This window comes from Neomonachus schauinslandi, chromosome 4 (genome assembly GCF_002201575.2).
Source record: "Neomonachus schauinslandi chromosome 4, ASM220157v2, whole genome shotgun sequence".
NCBI classification, from domain to species: domain Eukaryota; kingdom Metazoa; phylum Chordata; class Mammalia; order Carnivora; family Phocidae; genus Neomonachus; species Neomonachus schauinslandi.
This window is the reverse complement of record NC_058406.1, coordinates 139,740,808-139,761,049: the sequence shown is the minus strand read 5'-3', so window position 1 is coordinate 139,761,049 and position 20,242 is coordinate 139,740,808. Positions and strand designations below refer to the sequence as shown.

The 20,242-nt window shown below is 39.6% G+C and overlaps 1 protein-coding gene across 1 annotated transcript in view; it reads right to left on the bottom strand.

Annotated features, from left to right (window-relative positions):
• Positions 1–4,131: 4,131 nt before the first annotated feature.
• The window catches only part of ATP6V0D2 (ATPase H+ transporting V0 subunit d2), a 42,539-nt gene continuing 26,428 nt past the window's right edge, over positions 4,132–20,242 (bottom strand). The window contains exons 3-8 of the mRNA XM_021688209.1: positions 16,654–16,832; positions 15,371–15,450; positions 13,868–13,945; positions 7,322–7,498; positions 6,070–6,147; positions 4,132–4,375 (exon numbers count right to left, since the gene is read on the bottom strand). Of these exons, the coding sequence (XP_021543884.1) occupies positions 4,214–4,375; positions 6,070–6,147; positions 7,322–7,498; positions 13,868–13,945; positions 15,371–15,450; positions 16,654–16,832 (754 nt within the window). The 3' untranslated portion in view covers positions 4,132–4,213. The remainder of the gene's footprint in view (positions 4,376–6,069; positions 6,148–7,321; positions 7,499–13,867; positions 13,946–15,370; positions 15,451–16,653; positions 16,833–20,242) is intronic.

Genomic DNA, 20,242 nt, shown 5'->3' with positions numbered 1-20,242 from the left:
TAGGTCTTTTTTTTTTTTTTTTTTAAAGATTTTATTTATTTATTTGACAGAGAAAGACACAGCGAGAGAGGGAACACAAACGGGGAGTGGGAGAGGGAGAAGCAGACTCCCCGCCGAGCAGGGAGCCCGATGCGGGACTCGATCCCGGGACTCCAGGATCATGACCTGAGCCGAAAGCAGTCGCTCAACCAACTGAGCCACCCAGGCGCCCCAAAAGGACAGTTCTTAATAAAATCTTTGACACCCTGGGTCTGGTTCCATGAGCAATTCAAATTCCCAATGACACGAGGCAATATGTTTCCTTTTTGGATTTCAAGATGGTTTGATAGGATTTCTATCATTTTTTAAAGTTTATTTATATTTTTTAGTAATCTCTACACCCAATGTATGGCTCAGACTCACAACCCTGAGATCAAGAGTCCCATGCTCTTCCAGCTGAGCCAGCCAGTCACACCGCATTTCTATTCTTTTTCACAAAATGTATTTGGACCAAACAAGGACCTTAGTCTTAAACTGGAAGCTATAACTTAAGGAGAAAATAAAAAATGAAACCACCACAAAGAAAGCAGAACACACACAAACGCACACACACAATGGGAAGAGTCAGGACACTTGAAATCTAGTTTTGATTCGTCTACTCTTATTCTGACTATAGTTCCCTTATTTGGAAAACTAGTATCCATTATGTTTCTGAAGTTCTGTTTCTTGGTACCGATGTTAGTATTTCAGTATCCAGCTTAAATCATCTATCTTATTTCTTGGTCTTTTTAGGATAGATACACCAGGGAGGAAATAAAAATATGTTCCTTAGATGGCTATATTGAATAAGGAAACAAAAGAATATTCACCCTGATGTACTAAAGTGGTCAGATTAGGATATAACCATTAAAGTAGAGAAATTTACTGTAAAAAATTAGTGGATCATACATATATGTCAATTTTTTATGGTTACCTCTGGTAACCACTACTTTTTTATTGTCTCCACAGTTTTTTTTCAAATGTCATATAGTTGAAAACAGATATTATGTAGCCTTTTCAGATTGTCTTATTTCACTTAGCAATACACATTTAAGGTTTCTCTGTCTTTTCATGGCTGGATAGCTTTTTTCCTTTTAGTGCTGAATAATACTCCACTGTTTGGATGTACCACTCTTTATCCATTTACCTACTAAAGGGCATTTGGTTGCTTCCAAGTTTTGGCAATTATGAATAAAGCTGCTATAAAGATTTATGTGCAGGTTTTTGTGTGGACATAAGTTTCAACTCCTTCCTACCAGCAATGACTAAGAGTTCCTGTTGCTCCATATCCTTGCCCGCTTTGGGAGTTGCCCATGTTCTGGACTTTGGCCATTCTAATAGGAGTGTAATAGTACCTTATTGTTTTAATTTGTATTTCCCTGATGACATATGACATGAAACGTTTTTTCATGTTTCTTTGCCTCCTGTTATGTCTTCATTGTTGAGATGTCTGTTAAGGTCTTTGGCTCATTTATTAATCAGGTTGTTTGCTTTCTTATTTTTTTATGTATTTTTGATAGCATTATTTTATCAGATGTATCTTTTGCCAATATTTTCTCCTAGTCTATAGCTTGTCTTGTAATTCTCTTGATATTGTCTTTTGCACAGCAGAAAATTTTAATTTTTACGAAGTCTAGCTATCAATTCTTTCTTTCCTGGGTTGTGTCTTTGGTGTTGTATCAAAAAAGGCATCACCATACCCAAGATCATATAGGTTTTCTCCTATTTTATCTTCTAGGAGCTTTATAGTTTCATGTTTTATATTTAGGTCATTATATAGGTCATATATTTAAATCATAATCCATTTGAGTTATTTTTGTAAAAGGTATAAGGTCTGTGTCTAGTGTCTTTTTTTTTTTTTTGCATATGGATGCCCAGTTGTTCCAGCACTTTTTGCTAAGGCACTATCTTTGGTCTATTGTATTGCTTTTGCTTCTTTGTCAAAGATCAGTTGACTATATTTATAGATCAGCATTTATTTTTAACCAATCCAGAAAGTTTTCACCTACTCTTCTTGCAAAAAATAGTAACATTGGTTAGCGCATTGGATGGATTATGAACATGAATAGTTTCAAAAAGTAAAGTTGGATGTTTTGGATCATAATTTCAATTTAGTATGACAGCAAACTGCTTGTGACCTCTTTCCCTCTATCATTTCCATGATTAACATGACTGACCTTGCTGGCCAGGTGAGGAGCCTTTTTTTTTTTTTTTTTCAACTGAGCCACCCAGGTTCCCGAGGAGCCCTTTCTACCAAAGCATGTGCCTCCACCCTGAAAATGCTGGCTCAGCCAAACAGGATGCCCTTCCAAGAGATGGAGGGGTATATGAGTACTTATATTTCTTAAATACTTTCTCATCCATGACTTTGTTTTCTTTTATTCCTTGGCCTATGCAATGGAGGTTTTTAACGTGGAGTCTCTGGACCTCTAGGTTGCACACGAATGGATTTTAGAGGATCCATAGTCTTTTCAAAAACTATGCAAAATTTTGGGTGAATGTGCAGATGTCTATTAACCTGAGGGAAAGTGGCCATAGTGTTCATCAGTTTTTTTTTTTTTTAAAGATTTTACTTATTTGACAGAGAGACAGCGAGAGCAGGAACACAAGCAGGGGGAGTGGGAGAGGGAGAAGCAGGCTCCCCTCTGAGCAGGGAGCCCGATGTGGGGCTGGATCCCAGGACCCTGGCATCGTGACCTGAGCCGAAGGCAGACGCTTAATGACTGAGCCACCCAGGGGCCCCATGTTCATCAGATTCTTAAAGGGTTATGTGAACCCAAATGATTAAAGCCACTGTTAACCACTCATGTTAAATTCTATGGCTCAGATAATCCTGATATTTCACAGAATTATACCTAGCACAAGGGACAATTAAACTGTGAAGTATTTATTCTCTCTGATTTGTTTATGTATTTGCATGTGTGGATATTGCATAACTTTCCTCTGATCTTTCTACTGAAAAGCCTTTGAGGGTTTGAAAGTTTTGTTCAATATAAATCACTGTCATCACACCACCAAGGTGAATCCTTGTGTACAACCACATGATCTGGACACTGAGAGCTGAGAATCACCATCATCTACTCTTCCACGCCTCCATAAATCTTAAGAAAAATATTATTTAATCTAATCATAGATTATTAAAATCTTAGCTACACCTTTCAATTTTCACTTAAATGTGGAATCTAAAAAAAGGAAAAAATTTAACTCCTACAAACAGCGAGTAGAAAAGTCATTGCCAGAGGCTGGGGATGGGGAAATATGGAGGGGTTAGTAAAAGAGGACAAACTTTCAGTTATAAGATAAATAAGGTTTGAGGATCTAATGTGTAACATGGTGACTATAATTGATAACACTACTGTATAACTGAAATTTGCCAAGAGAGTAGAACTCAAATATTCTAGGCAGGGGTGGGGGGTGGGGGTGGGGAAAGGCAACTATGTGAAGTGATGGATGTATAACTAACTTGATGGGGGTATCCTTTCACAGTGTGTATGTGTATCAAATCATCACATTGTATACTTTAAATATCTTACCATTTGGAGGTACCTGGGTGGCTCAGTTGGTTGAGTATCTACCTCTTGGTTTTGGCTCAGGTCATGATCTCATGTGTTTTAAGACTGAGCCCCACTTTGGGCTCCATGCTCAGTGGGGAGTCTGCTTGAAGATTCCCTCCCTCTGCCCCACCCCCTACCCGTGTGCACATGCACACGCTCTCTCTCTCTCAAAATAAAATAAAATAAAATCTTAAAAACAAAACAATATTTTCATCACATGTGGTCAATGCTGGCCTCACAACCCAGGATTTCTGTGGACCTAGGTGAGGGAAAAGTAAAGCAGACAGTAAGGGGGCCTGCAGAGAAGTGAAAGCAAGAGTAAAACATTTTAATTAGATCTGATTGTTAATACAACCAAACAAGAATAGGAAAAGTACCAAAGGGTTGATAATTAGAATTAATGTCTAAGGTCTGGTAAAGAGTGAGACGTAAATGTCGAAACAAAATTTAAGGCTGCTGGAAAAAAAAAAGAATCACTTTGTTTCTGTTGGTTTACTATGTTTCTAGTGGGTCTCCAACTCGTGAAGCTGCAATGTGAATTATTTTTGTGTAACCCCGATAACACAACACAATTCTTTTTATTTTCCTTGGAAGCTCTTCTTAATATTTAAGATGTTCTGCATTGGAGGCCCCACATTGGGTTATAAAATTGGAATGTAACTGTTAATTTTGGTTCGATGTCTTTGTGAAATGCATTCTGCTATCCACACAATATTTCTCATTTCTTGTTCCTTCAGCTTTGTGTATGCGTAAAACACACCATAGTGGAATTGCCTGTTGAATGCCAGCACGTTCATTTGTACCTGAGGAAGGAGAAAACAATACAGACCGTCACTTACCGGGAGCGTGAGTGTACTACATTTATGAAATAATATTAAACTCCAGACTGGCTTGTGTTTGTACAGTGCTTATTTGTATTTAAACAGGCAATGTCCAAATTGGGTCAAATAGAGGAAAACGGTAGCAAGTCATCAAATGCTAAAGGGAACTTTAGTGTCACTCTCCAGATAAAGATAGACAATAGTAGTTTAAAAAGTAACTTTATAAAAAAATAAATAAAGTAGGTTTATAGAATCACTAGACAAACTCCAAATCTTTGCAGCACTGCTAGTACAAAGATTCCTGGGAAAATCTTGGTGTTTGTGTGTGTATGTATGTGCGGAACTTTGTAGTAATATATATAGCTGGCTTCTAGCTAGAGGGCTTGTCTCACTTAGGTAAACTATTTTTCCTTGGCCACAACTTTGAAAATGTTAAAAAGGTTTACAGGCTGCCTAACTCTCCTCCAGGGCAATGTCACAGGCCCCTGGAATTTGGAATGAGTGACATTATGAGCTTTCTTAGGATGTTCTGCAGCAACTTGACGTATGGTTGAGTTGGGGTTTTTTTCCTGCAGAAGGTAGATCAGTAAAAGAAAATTTAAAAAAAAATTGTTTAACTGAGGTAAAGTCTGAAATGGAACAATTCTTTTATTCTTTTCCACTTTGAAAAAAGGATGAGAGGTACTAAGTCCCTCATTCAGTTCTGAAAACGTCAAGCTAAGTATTCAGGAAGTGGAGGTCCTTGCTTTCAGGAACAGACACTTATTTTTCCTGCCAAGGGCAGCTTTCTTAACAGCCTTCTTTGAAGCAGTTGTGCAATAGTGTGGAATTTTAAAAACATCCCTAATATATAGGATAACTTGTGTTGTTTTTACTTCTTTCTGTGACAGGCACTAGAGAGCTGTTGGGAAATGTCTGGAGCAGGACTTATAGGAAGGGGCCCGAACTGCTTTCTGAAGCCAGTCCTACCCTAAAATTTGGATAAATTTCAGGGTTTTCTGTCAATCAATTGAAAGGGAAGGGCCAGTGGTTTTAGAGAAATGAATAAAATACACTAGAAAAGTTCTCTAGATTTGAGAGACCTTATCTGGTATCCCCATCCCTCTGAAAAAAAGCCGTTTTGTTGAACAGTTCAGTAGCCCAGGAACTGACTATAAATGGATTAAGTACTCTTCTGTTTTTCAGGGAAAGAGAGTAGTCCAGACTCTCCAGAGAGACTTCCATACAAATAATTCCTAAGTGTTATAATCGTCCTCCTAAATTATAACTGTAGACAAATCCTTCTTGAGGAAGGGATGGATTAGAGAGTGAGATGCACCTAAAAGAGTATACACCATGAGGATAGTCAATATATGATCATGAGAATGTCCTAGCTCTGATTCTCTAGTTAATTATGGAAGAGCTGCATTCTTTCCATAGCTTCACTATGTGTACTGGCTAGGACACATTGTGTTTCTGGATGGGACAATTCAACAGGAAGCCATCATTTGTGAACCACTGGGCCTCCAAGGCAGAGATACTAATACCCATTTGGCTGTCAAATTGTGAAAGTGCTTAATCAACTGAACTTATCAACTGTAAAAAGCAGCCCCCCAAAAGAAAACCCAAAGTAAGAAAACATCTAAAACAGAGAGTAAAAGCATACATAAACTAAGGCATTCCCATTTATACCATACCTCACGCTCATAAAACACATCCTCCAATGTCTTTCCTCCACTGCCATCACCCACAGCCTCAAACAAAGGCTTGTACACCTAAAAAACAGAGGCTATTTTTAAACAGATTCTCATTTCTTATAAATATGTATGAAGATATTTTCCCAGCAATATAGAAATGATGTATCTGTTCTAAAAAATCTATCCAAAAGGACTGAATGTTTTTTGTAGGATCTTTGGCCTCCTGAAAAAATATCAAAAAATCCAGATAAAAGAGTATGGATGGATTTCTAGCCCACTGGCTTATTCAGGCCTTACAGGGTAAGACGCAAGAGCAATTCTACTCTCAATATACCTTGTATGAGCTAATTTCTGCATTAGGTTCTTAGGGCTAGTGGGGCACATTACAGAGGATAAATGAATGCTTGTGGTTTAACCAGCATGGGTTCATGGGTTCTTTGAAATGGCAGCTGATAAGATTCACATGGAATTTCAAGTGCAGAAGGGGTGGAAACCGGGGAGAAGCTCAAAATTTAGTATTATGCTAAAAAGCCTCTTGTGATGACATGAGCTCCTACAAAGGTTTATGCAGTTTGCTGACTTCTCTTTCCTGGAAGCTTCAGAAACACATAAGAAAAGATAAGCGTGTCATTCCAGTTCTGGAAAAGTTACCTGGAGAGCATTATGTTAACATAAATCAGAAGGAATGGAATCAGGGGATGAGCTGAGAAACTGCAGGCTCTTAAGAGAGCATTTGGATGTGGAGTAAGGGAAGGACACAGCAGCCCTTCTTCCATTCCCTACTCCTGGCCACTGATTAAAGGGAATGGCAGAAACCAGTATGTCCATATTCTCCCTTGTATTTCAAGTGGACATTCTGTACCTAAGTCTGTTTACCCAATGGGTAAAGGACTGCTGGGTCAGGATATTTTATATAACTTTGACATGAGCTCACATATCCAGAACACCCTTGGGAAACTTGCTTTATCAAGCACTTCAAAAGACATGCTCAAATGACTGCTCCTTGGAGATTTAAACAAGTACTTGCTTGGCAGGAACCTCAAAAAAACACAAAAAACCAAAAACCAAAAAACCAACACACGTGGATTAGAAACTTGAAGTACTTCTTTGGGAGAGACAGTTCTAGAATGGCACTGCTTTCTACCTTACAAACGTAACTGATTTAGAGAAAACATGTAAATTTGATGTGTGAACTTCTCAAGTACAGGTGATGAAATATGAAACATTTGGGGTGCCTGGTGTAGTTACGTACTCCATAATGGTCTGCTACTCTCCTCATCTGATCAAAGTCTTCTGCTTGAGCCAAAAGGCGCAACCCTTCAGGGTAGAGCTTGCCACAGGTCGGGTAGAGGGTCTCCCGGTCGTCTTTGCTCAGTTCAGTGCCAAAGGAGTTAAGAGTGATGATAAAAGCACGTCTGTCAGCCTCAAACTGAATTTGCAAGACATAAAATCAGTGAAATCTAACCATGTACTAAATGCTATAAACAAAACCCTATGTAGACAAATTCATTTCCAGAGTGATTTGCTTTTCTTTCCTTTCCAGATTTATGTCTAATTATAATACAAACGTGTTATTAATGTTCCCTTAGCCTCTTTTTTTTAAAAAAATACTTTCTTTCTTTCTTTTGACAGAGAGAGAGAGAGAGAGCATGAGCAGAGGGAGCAGAGGGAGAAGGAGAAGCAGACTTCCCCGCTGAGCAGGGAGCCCTACGTGGGGCTCGATCTCAGGAGCCTGGGATCATGACCTGAGCCGAAGGCAGATGCTTAACCAATTGAGCCACCCAGGCGCCCAACCCTTAGCCTCTTTTTATAATGGAGTAATTTTGCTTGCCAGAGAAGGATCACACAGTGTTAACGGTCCATGACTCTTGAAACCCCACTGAACTTTACTTCCCAAGCTCTCTGCAATTCGTTACTCATGGGTCTCTGTCACATAGGTCACTGGAGTCTCAAATGTCTCTTCCATAAAAAATGGGAATAGTACCTACTTGCTGGGGTCTGTCCAGGGATAGGACAAGATAATGTAAGTGGAAGTGCCTGGCAGGGTGTTTGGAACAAAGGGTTCATGTCATAAATGTTAACATCTCTCTCTGGTTCTTGATGTATGATTTTTTTTTTAACCTAATGAAACTTTATGCTACTTACCATTTGCTTGTACTTTGATAGTTCTGGTTTTCTTCTTGAAAGTTCTAAGTTGGATATCAATCAATTTAACTGTGTAGCTCAGGATTAGGTGGCTCAGGACAAGTTACCTTCCTCTCAGGCCTGTTTCCTCACTTGAAAGACGATAGGGTTGGACCTCATGATCTTTCAGGCAGGTCACATATACTCATGTCCTGTCTTTGTGCTGAGCACCACCAGGCACCTGAGCAAACAGCTCCACATCAGGCCAATTTCCTCTAACCACTCAGTTTTTCTTGAAATTTCTCACTATTCCTTTGGTCTTCATGTTTCTTCTGTCTCTTGGTTCTCCTACCTCCTGCGACCATTCCATCTCAGCCTGTCCTTCGTGGGATCCTCTCTGCCCATCATGGGAGTTTGTCATAGTGTCCTTGAGCTGAGAAACTCTTCTCTATATACCTGAAACACCCTGCACTTACTTTATTTTAAAATCTGGAAATTATTTTTCTCCTTACTACACTGTAAAATCTTTGCGGGAAATCATGTTGCTCTTGTTTATTGTTAGTGCCTGACACGTAGGAAGATCACAGCTGTTTACTGAATTCAACAGAATGGTCTGTGATTCTCCTACTTTCAAAATTCTCCAATATTCTCTACAGTGTTGCTACTCAAGGTGTGTTTCTTGGGTCAGTAGCTTTGATGTCACCTAGAAGCTTGTTAGAAATGCAGAATCTCAGGGCACCTGGGTGGCTCAGTCGGTTAAACGTCCTACTCTTGTTTTCAGCTCAGGTCATGAAAAAAAGAGATGCAGAGTCTCAGGCCATAGTCCAGCCCTACTAAACCAGGGCTTGCATTTTAACAGGATTCCAAGGTTATTTGTACACACACAATAGCTGAAATAGATTGCTCTACAGTATCCTTTGATCAGCTTACTTTCAACGAATTAACAAATCCAGACTTGCAACAGATTTTACTGGAACTCTTTTGTTAGAACAGGTGTTTCCTATCAGGAGAGTGAGAGTTGGTTCCTTCTGATCTGACCTCATGGAAAGTATGGGTGACCCAGAAGCAGGGAGTGGCCTCATTTGGAAGCAAAGGCAGCTGCCCCTGGCTACTGAATGTAACTGTCAGGAATTTTAGACCTTCCAGGGACAGAAGAAATGCAAGAGGAAGATTTCATGGCAATCAGAAACCTTGGAATAAAAATTAGAGCAGGAGGAGCAACAATAGAATTAATTGTCCCACATGCCCTTTAATGTGCTTTCTAGTTCTAAGATGTTAGAGTTTTTTTTTTTTCACTTCCCCCCCCACCCGCCCAGTTTTATTGAGCAATAATCGACATACACTGCTGTAGAAGATGTTAGGATTTTCAGGAGAGAAGTGGGGTGGAATAGGCAGCATTGCAGACATGCCTAGCAGCAGAGTCCATTCTAGAGGAGGAAGATGCATGAAGTTATAAAGCAGGACATTTTGGAGGAATGGTCATTGCTCCAGCACTGGGAAAGCAGGTGAAGAAGTAGGCTGGACAGGTAGCTGGGAAGAGAACAGGAAAGGCTTCATGGGCCATGCCAAGAGAGGACTTTGATTATACAATAGGTTCTCTGAACACTCCAACACCTGTTCTTGTAACTACTTCTTCCCTTTGCCTACAGTGTGTGTACTTCATTCCAGAACCTTCCATGTTGGAATCTTACTTGCATTGGAGGGTCCCATCAAATGCCATTTTTTTTTTTTTTTTTACAAGAAGCCCTTCTATTTCCTCCCCAATTGGATATGATCTCCTTTGATCCTTATTATACTTTAATTTCCCTTTTATTATAACTGCCTGCATGTTTACCTTAGTACCTCCTTCTATTCTAGAGGCTCTTTGTGTGTGAGTGTGTGTATTCTTAGTGAAAAGAACTGTAATCTTGAAATTGTAAAAGGGCTATCTGGTGTTTGAACATCCCTAAGCAGACAGTTTGACACAACATCTGATTATGGACGAGAGTAAATGGGGTGGTATTCGATTTCACTCAAGCCCTCTCTATCATTTACGGAGGGTTGGCTTCCTGTGTGGAGCACAGGTGACTCCAGATGTCCTAACCCCTTTCACTCTTCCTTACACGCATTCATTTTAAAACCATAACTTATTTTTTGTTGTTGTCGTAAAGTGTACTGTTGACTTAATCAAAATCATTATCATTTGCACATGATAGAGTTGGGCTGTTAGGTCACACATTCTTGCCGGTTCATTATTGGAGGACAGGAATACCTTGTGGGGGCACTGGGTGGAGGGGAAGAGAGTGAAGTGAACTGGAATTGAGCCCAGCCTCGCCAGCTCGGGAGGATGAAACACACTTCTTCTGTGCTTGTTTTTCACTGTCTCGTTAAACATATAGGTTGTCAGAAGAGCAAAGACAAATAAATAATAAAAGGCATGAAAGCAAACAGTACGCTGCAGTGCATTGCCTTGAATATGTCAATTTCTTTTTTTTTTCCATATGAAGTCACAATCTTGTAATTAGGTCAAATTTTTGCATGCAAGGCCAGGTTAATGCTCTCTTTTACAGTATTAAGTCTTTTGAAGTCTCCTGTCAACTGAGATTAAATAAGAACATATATGGAAGAACTTTGTAACTGGAAATGCTCTACTGTTGCACAAATAAAATGGGGGGTAATTACACGATCTGATATATTTATATAAATATATCAATTTATATAAATCTGACAAATCTCTTCTGATCATATCATTAGAAACATTATAATTGCATGCTATGTGTAACTAATACTTCTACATAATGTATAAAGATAGTTAAATGGACTTTTATTTTTAACACAGCTTGAAGAAAACCTAATATAATGTGGTGGTATCATGGGTATAGGAAAGGGATAATGGGAACACTGGGTATATAGTAGTTTGATCAAACCCTTACAGTGATAAGGATTCTTCTAATACTATGCTGTCCTTTCTGCATTACTGAGGATTACAGAGACATAATTCTTATCTATTTCTGATTTTTATAGCACATGCAATATGATCTTGCTTATGAATTAGCACTTACTTTCAAAAAAAAGATTTATTTATTTGAGAGAGAGAGAGAGCACAAGCAGGGGGAACGGAACGACAGAGGGAGAGGGAGAAGCAGCTTCCCACTGAGCAGGGAGCCCAACACAGGGCTGGATCCCAGGATCCCCGGATCATGATCTGAGGGGAAAGCAGATGCTTAACCAACTGAGCCATCCAGGCACACTGAATTAGCACTAACTTTTATACAAGAATTGCGAATGGTGAATTTAATGTAGAGGTAATATAGTAGATAAACATAGAGGATCCGGAGCTAGGCTACCTGGCTTCAAATTCTGACATTACCACTTATTAGTTGTGTGTCATCAGCCAAGTTACTAGCCTCCTTTGTGCCTCAGTTGCCTGTTCTGAAAAACAGATACTAAACTCCCATGTTGTTGTGCTGTTTTTAAATTTTCATTGTGCTGGGTTTTTTTAGATTTTTTATTTATTCATTTGAGAGAGAGAGAGCATGAACAGGGGGGAGGGTCAGAAAGAGGGAGACGCAGACTCCCCACTGAGCAGGGAGCCCAACAGGGAGCTTGATCCCAATACCCCTGGGATCATGACCTGAGGAAGGCAGATGCTTAACCAACTGAGCCACCCAGGAGCCCCCATTGTGCTGTTTTGAAGTCTAAGCGAATTCAAGTATATAAAGCACTTAGGATAGTATCTGGCACATAATATATGTTAACTATTAATAGTGTTATTATATATCTTTTCTAGGGTTATGAGTTTTACCATAGCTCTTATTTCACCTATTTTGTGGACATAAAGCACACAAGCCATTTCTAAACCACAGAAATTATGCCAGTAGAAATTACACTTTCGAGCCATAGATAATGTAGCTTCTTATAGTGTGGCTAGTAGTTAAAAATTTATGACCAGAAAGGGGACTGCTTCATAGGGCCAGCAGGTTACTTATGTTAGGTGATCAGAATGTCTGAAAGAGACTAGCTCACTTTCTGACATTTAGTATACCATGAAAAAAAGTCATTTATTTGGGGAGGCTGGGTGGCTCAGTCATTAAGTGTCTGCCTTTGGCTCAGGTCGTGAGCCCAGGGTCCTGGGATCGAGCCCCACGCTGGGTTCCCTGCTCCACGGGGAGCCTGCTTCTCCCTCTCCCTTTGCCTCTCCTCCTGCTTGTGCTCTCTCTCGCTATCTCTGTCACTATCTGTCTCACTCTATCAAATAAACAAATAAAATCTTTAAAAAAATGTTATTTATTTATCAATGCCTACTTCCTGTGTAATATAGATAAAGGCAAAAAAGATTTTTTGGAGTTTTCCAGTGATAAATTTTTACTTCAAGGACAGATTTTGCTTGAAGCGTTTCAACAGGGGATAGCAAAGAATCTTTAACTGTAAAATTTTAATGATTAGATGTTTTGAGGGGAACTCATTTTATCATATGCAGTTTCAGAACATTAGGTTAAAATATATGCAGATGAAGTTATTCAAGTTTTTTGTTTTTTCCTTTTTTGCCTAAAGGGCAGTTCTTATCAGGCTTTTCTTGAAATCAGAAGTCATTGAACTATTTAATCTACCTACCAATGAAGTCACTGTGACAGATAATCTAATGATTAAAGGTATTCTTTAGACAAAACTTAGCTTCACCGGGCAAAGCAAAGGGCTTTTCTAAGTCTAGAATGGTATCTGCCCCCCCACCCAATCAAGTGAAGCCAGCATAAGAGATCTATATGAAACACAATACAAACTATGCCCTGGATGTCCCCAGATCCTTCTGATCTCTGGCCTCAATCTCTGAGATCGCACATGCAAGCAAGAGGATCTCTGAGCATAGATGAAATCTGTGATGATAAAGAGAAATTAAAAAGATTATAGCATCAACTAGAGAGGTAGAAAGCAGTGGTGGCATCTGACACATAATTTAGTGAGCATGCCAACTGTGAATCACCTAACCTGAAGAGTCTTCCTACTCAGAGCTGGAATGCTTGAGGATTGTTTGAGTGCCCTTTATTTTAGGATTTATATAAGGAACAAGGCCTACAGTGGACTTTGGTTCCACACTGTGAGAATTCCCAGCTTGCCCAATGTTCCTTGTTGGAGGGAAGTTGGGTTATTATTACAAGTACTCATAGTCTACCAATCGCTCATAGTATACCAAATTTTTAACTAACTATATTCTACTTTGTTATATTACATCAAAATGAATCATGACAAAACTTTTATAAGCATTATTCTTTTCTAATTCCAAAATAACTCTTCTATTTAGAAAACTTGGAAAATACCACTCTTAACTGAAGGCATCAAATGATATACACAATAATATATGTTGTTTATTTTATTTTTAGATAAAGGAGATTTTTTTAAAAGTTTTTCTTTATTTATTTGAGAGACAGAGAGACAGAAGCATGAGAGAGAGTGAGCATGAGCAGGGGGGTGGAGGGAGGGGGAGAATTAGGCTCCCTGCTGAGTGGGGAGCCCAAAGTGGGGTTTGATCCCAAGACCCAGGATCATGACCTGAGCCGAAGGCAGATGCTTAACTGACAGCCACCCAGGCACCTGTAGTTAAAGGAGCTTCAAACATAAAGAAATATAAGTAGGATTATATAAGTGAAAAGTGTGTAAGCACATTATTTGGCATAAAGAAATTCAAGGACTTTCTTACCTCAAGAATAGGACACATGATTTCTGCTGTGACATCACCATGATTCTTACAGAATTTATAGAATGCCTCGAGGTAAGACTTAAAAAGAAGATCATAAAACAATAAAATGAAGATATTTTCCTTTGGAAATTTCTAGATCAGCTTTTCATGGCTTATTAAATACTTTAATGGAGGTTGAATTACTTGTCCTGCAGGGTGATATTTTATTAAAAATTTGATACAAACTTTCACATTGAAGCATGTTGCACAGCTTTAAAAAAGAACAAAATTATATTTATCGTACCTTATGATTCCTTAACAAGCACTTTTTTTGCATGGTTCTTGGGTTTATTTCACATGGTTAATTTTTGGTACTCTAGTAAGAGTGCCAAATTCTTTTATGAGCTCAACAAATAGTTCTAGATTTGGTCCTGTGCTGACATTTAATCTCTCTTGGTGCTCAGGAGACATGTTTGGGATGGCTTTGAACATGGAGGACACATTGGGAAGGCAGAGTCTGGGCTGAACAGTTTGACTGTGTTTGCCTCCCAACTCAATTACTTACTAGCTAACTGACTTCTGCCAAGTAAATCTTACCTCTCCATGTCTCCGTTTTCTCATCTGAGGAACGGGGATAGCAGATAGTTTTGCTGGCTAGATTAAGTGAATTAATGCTTATAATTTGCTTAGGACAGTGCTTTCTGTTAGCTATCTCAAGGATGCCTCCTCTAAGTCCATACATCTCTTTATAAAAAGGAAAACTGCCTGCAACATGGTGCTTTTGAAAAGACCATATGTTTTAGCATAAGCAGCTATTTATATAGCATGACAACATATACTCCTTCAGTTACTCTGTGAGATTGTCCAAAGATGCTATGGTTGTATGAGTGAAAATGGACAGATTTTGCTCAGCCCAATGGACATACAGCTACTCAAATGGTGGCAGCATAGTCCAGACAGATAGCTGGCCAGGTTGTGCAAGGTGAAACTCGAGGACAGAGATGGATACTACATAACACAAGGATCACTATGTATGCTGGTTGTTTTATTATTTTTAAAAAATTTTTTTAAGGATTTTATTTTTAAGTAATCTCTACGACCAACATGGGTCTCGAACCTACAACCCCGAGATCAAGAGTTGCAGGCTCTACCAACGGAACCAGCCAGACACCCCTGTATGCTGGTTGTTTCAAAACGGATATGGTTCGCCTTCCTCATCTGTCCACCCACCCACCATCCATCGATCCAATTGGTACCTTTTATGTCCCAGGCACACCAGGCAAGGAGCTAGGAATGAAGAGAAGAATGGGGTGCATAACTTCCTCCCAAGAATCTTGCTGCTTCAGGGGAAGCTGACATGTATGTATTGAACTAGAAGACCAGGACTATAAAAGCTGTATTCCAAGTCTGCAAAGCATCATAACTGCAAAAGTTGGCTAATGGGCAAAGTAACTTTTAATAAAGAACTCTGGCCAAAATGTATTATGTCATAAAGGAAAACATAGTATTTTGGGAGACACTTACTTTGTACAGTTTATTGCGCAGTAATTCAATATTCAGTTCATCAAGGGTATTCTCAGACATACAGTCTTGAAAGAATGGAGCTGAAAGCAGAAATTACCACAAAATAAAGTAATTCAAAGCATGATTATAAACATTTCCTGAACACATCACCCTGTGCTCACTCCTGACTAGAACACTGTAGAGTGGCAAGCCACAGAATGGATCAAGCTACCAGTAATGATGACAATAAGAGTGATTATTTACTAAATACTTACTATGTGCAAGCTGTTCACTAAACAATGCATGTATTTTACCTTATTTGATCCTCACGACACCTTGGAACTATTCACTTTATGGCTTACTTTTGAAGCCTCCCCACCCCCATCTCATAGTAGTATTTATCATTTGCAACCTTACTATGTGCTAAGCACTGAGTTGTACTAAAACTGTGTCTTCTTTAGTTTTCAAAGCTCTGTTATACTAACATACTATTATTTTTTAAAATGAGGAAACTGAGGGGAACCACACTGCCCCAAGTCACCATGTTGGGACCAGGCAGAGCCTGGAATCAAATATCCATGATTATAGACTTACTCTCTTTCCATCACGCTCCCTTTGCACCACACATTTAATGATGACCCATTTTTTTTTCTTTTTAAAATTTCTGTTTTCAACAGCAACTATCTTGACACATGATCAACAGTGAATTGCTATGAATTGCTACTCTCCAGTTTTCCTGACAATAATGTATATAAAATTATCCCATTAGCATTTTGAAGGCTAGAACTATTATCGGTGCTAAATTATAATGAAATTAGCATTTATTTCATCATTGCTTCAGGTCATTTGACAGGCGCCCCTGAGCTTCTCAGAAAAATGGCATTCCTAAACTTCCTAAAACAAAATGTTGCCTCTATACAGCCTTATTTAGACAGAAGTTTAAGACAAAATTAATCATATAAAACCCAGCTAGAAAATTAATTTTTTTTTGAAAAATTACAAGTGCTATCATTTATTTACTATGATCTGGTACAACGTACAAGGTTTGGAGGTTGGGAGAGGAGCCCCAGCCCCTACTTGGCTACGAATGGTCCCTTAAGTGACTCTGGGAAGGTTACTTTCATTTGTTGTCATCGGAAGAATGAGGGAGCTGGACTAAATGATTTCTTAATGTCCCTTCCACGCCTAGGAATCTGTATAGTATGACATTGGATTCATGGAGAAAACCGTGAATTGAATGTACATTTTCTGATGACTATGATAACACACACAAGAAGTGATACAATTGCTTACACATTCAATACCTAATGGTGTTTCCACCAGAACGGCTTTAAAGAGATCAGAAGGTGTCTCCGCAATGTTGACTGCTTCCATTTCCGTGAAACGGCCCAATGGGTGGCACTTGGCCAGAATTTCTTTCACAGGTTTTTTTTGCAATGCACCGTTCATCAGTAGAATCACATTGTCTATCATATAACTGCACCTGGTTTAGAAGAAGGCTCGATCATTAGGAAATCAACTGTATGAGAATAAGATGCATACCACAAGTAAAAAAAAAAAGAAAAATATAGTTCAGACACATACTCTTTCATTAAGGAAATATATGAGTCTTATTTTAAATTTTGGGGTTTGAGAGATGTGAATGGGGATATCATAGTTTGAAAATCAATGTTGTCATAACTAAGTAAAGCTAAATAAAACCTAGGCTGGTGGGAATAGGCAGAAAATGACCCCTACATTGTAATTGTCAAATGTGGTAGGGTGAGGTTGAGTATGAAATTGTGTGGTTTCTCAGAACGGACTATGGTCTTAAAAAGTTGAGAAACACAGACCTGGAGCATTTCACTCTACCTTAAAAACTGACTTTTTAAATCTGCAATAAAGCCCATCATTGACTCAGAATTTAAAATATTTTAAAATAAAAATACTTACTAAATATTAAAATATTTAACATTTATTAAAAATTTAAAATATCCTGTATTCTTTTCCTCCTATGAGACCAGGTAGTGAACTTTCTGTTTTCTCCCTAGGTTCCCAAGAGTCCATAGGTTCCTATTTTATGTGATTATGTTGCTCAATATAAGAAGCTCTGCCCAGGATATCCTGGGTGCATACACTTGTTCACTCATGTGCTCAGCACCCAGGATATTCCAAGCAATGAGGTTAAGAAGTAAAAGGAAGAGTTCCTTATTTCACAGAGAATATAGTCTGAGGGAGGAACTGGACAAAGAATCCATTACGGTAAATTGTAATGAAGCACAGATGCTAAGCAAATTATAGGGTGGTGTGGAGATTCAGAGCGGGGCACCAAAGCAGTCCGGGATCAGACTTCCTAGGGAGTGATATTCAGGCTGAAACTTGCAGAATGAGTAGGAGCTGTCCAGACAGAAGTGGCTGGGAATTGAGGGAGAGAAGTCTTCAAGGCAGAAGGAAGAGCATGCAAAAAGCCCCAGAGAATACAAGGAGTTTTCTGCCTGGTGCTGGGCAGTGGTGGGGCCAAGGCTGAGCATGCAGGGTTTTGACAGACAAAATGAGGAATTTGGGCGTGGAGGGCGATGGAAGATACGGAATGCCTTTAAACAGAAGTGGGTGTTATGATCGATACAGAATAATGATTAAAACAGCAGAAGGGGTAAACAAACAGATTATTAGGTGCTTTACAAAAGTTATTTAATCAGGATAACAACACTGTGAGGATAATAGGTACTGCTCTTCTCTCCACTGTACAGTTGAGGAACCAAGAGAGGTAAAAATCCCACTCATGATGACACAGCTAACAAATCAGACAGCTGAGAAACTCAAGCAGTCTGCTTCTGGAATCTTTCTCTTAGCCCTTAATCTATGCTGTGTTTAGCTTTTAAGGATGATACATAGATTTCTAGGTTTAACAGACTGTGGAGCCATTTATTGAGATGAGAGCATTGGAGGAAGAGCAGGTTGTAGTGAGAGCGGATGCTTTGGACAGAATGAGTTTAGATGCCTGGGAGATATCCAAGAGGAGATGCTAGGTAGGCTTCAGAAGTCGGAGTCCCGAAGACAGCCAGGACCAGACATTTGGGTGGTTTAGTGGGGGAAGTTTAAAGGTGGAAGAAATCATCTTGGAGATGGTTGGGATCACATCCTAAAGTGCACATAAAGAGTTCCACCCTGAGAACCCTGAAGAACCTCAACATTTGAGGACCTTGATGGAACCTGAGAAAGAATGACCAGATAGGGCACCTGGGTGGCTCAGTTGGTTAAAGCGACTGCCTTCGGCTCAGGTCATGATCCTGGAGTCCCTGGATCGAGTCCCGCATCGGGCTCCCTGCTCGGCAGGGAGTCTGCTTCTCCCTCTGACCCTCCCCCCTCTCATGTGCTCTCTCTCATTCTCTCTCTCTCAAATAAATAAATAAAATCTTAAAAAAAAAAAAAAAAGAATGACCAGATAGAAGGAGGAAAACCGAGGGGGGGGGTTCTAGAAGTTCTAGGAAGAAGTGGTCAGAGCATCAAAGGCCACAAGAAAGTCAAGGTAGACACTGAAAGTGTCCATAAGATGCAGCAACTAACAGGTCATCCAACAACAGTGAAAACACTTCCAGGAGAGTTTATCAGTGGAAGGGAAAGGGGAAATGGTGGCAGAAATGTGATCTCGTGTGTTTAAGGTGAGTGGGAAATAAAGAGGTCTAAAAAGAAAAAAAAGAGTTCCAACTACAAATTGACCTTAAAAGAAGGGGAAGATAGCTCTATGGAGACCAGGGGCCAAGGGGCTTTGGACTTCGGTCTTTGTGTTTTTAAGAAGAAAGAGGGAGCCAAGAGGGTGAGGTTTTGGATCAGGCCAGAGAAGGGGCAAGCCAACTGAGGAGCTGAGGTCCTCCAGGTCTGACGGTGACGGGACAAACCGCTGGCACAATTCAGGCTTGAAAAACAACCGGATAAAAATGAGCTGAGCCACTCAGAAGCATTGTCACTGGAGTCTGGCTGCGTGGGTCACAGACTTCGTGTGCAAGAATGCATTTCCAGCTGGAAGAGAGTCTCCTTCATTGTGGACCTTCTACAATTTACTCCAATAAAAAAATTCTATCTGAACAAGTTTAGAAGCAGGCAATTATCCCTTTATAAAAGGCACATGACTCTAAAGTTTCTTCACCTCCCTAACAGCAGTACCAAATTTAGACATTATAGAATTTGCACTCCTTTTTATCTCTTGAAAATGACATTAAAATGGAAGTGCTTATTTAACTGTCCCTTTATGGCTCAAAAGCTATTACCTGAGAGGGGAATCGCTAGTACTTAATAATCCTTAGCAGGCTCCAGACATTTAATTGTTCCCCACAGCACCTCCGTAATGTAAAAGCCTATGAGCTGCCAACATTCTCAATTTGCAGAGGACTATTAGACCAATGTTGACGGGCAACCAATGTCAATGCTGTAAGGATTTAGCCCACAGGCAACACTCAAGCCTACGTCTGTGCAGTGTGTGCATGGGTGTGCACATGTCAATGCTGTAAGGATTTAGCCCACAGGTAACACTCAAGCCTACGTCTGCGCAGTGTGTGCATGGGTGTACACAAAATTCTTTTTAGGGGCTCCTGGCTGGCTCAGTCTGTAGGGCATGAGACTCTGGTCTCAGGGTCTTGAGTCTGTGCCCATGTCGGGGGCAGAGTTTACTTAAAAAAATAAAATAAAAATGAAAACAAATTTTTTTTTTACTAATAATCTAGACCCTATATTGCAAAGAGCAAGGACTATAGCGACTGGATTCTGTTTTATTTCAACTCACTATTTAAATGGCTTTGTTTCTAAGATGGAGCAATAACACCAGTTGTCATAGCATTGTTGGGAAATGGAGTGAAAACCCAGGGCTTAGCCCATGGCAGGAGGTAGAAGGGAAGGGGTCTCTTTCCTGTGTCCTCC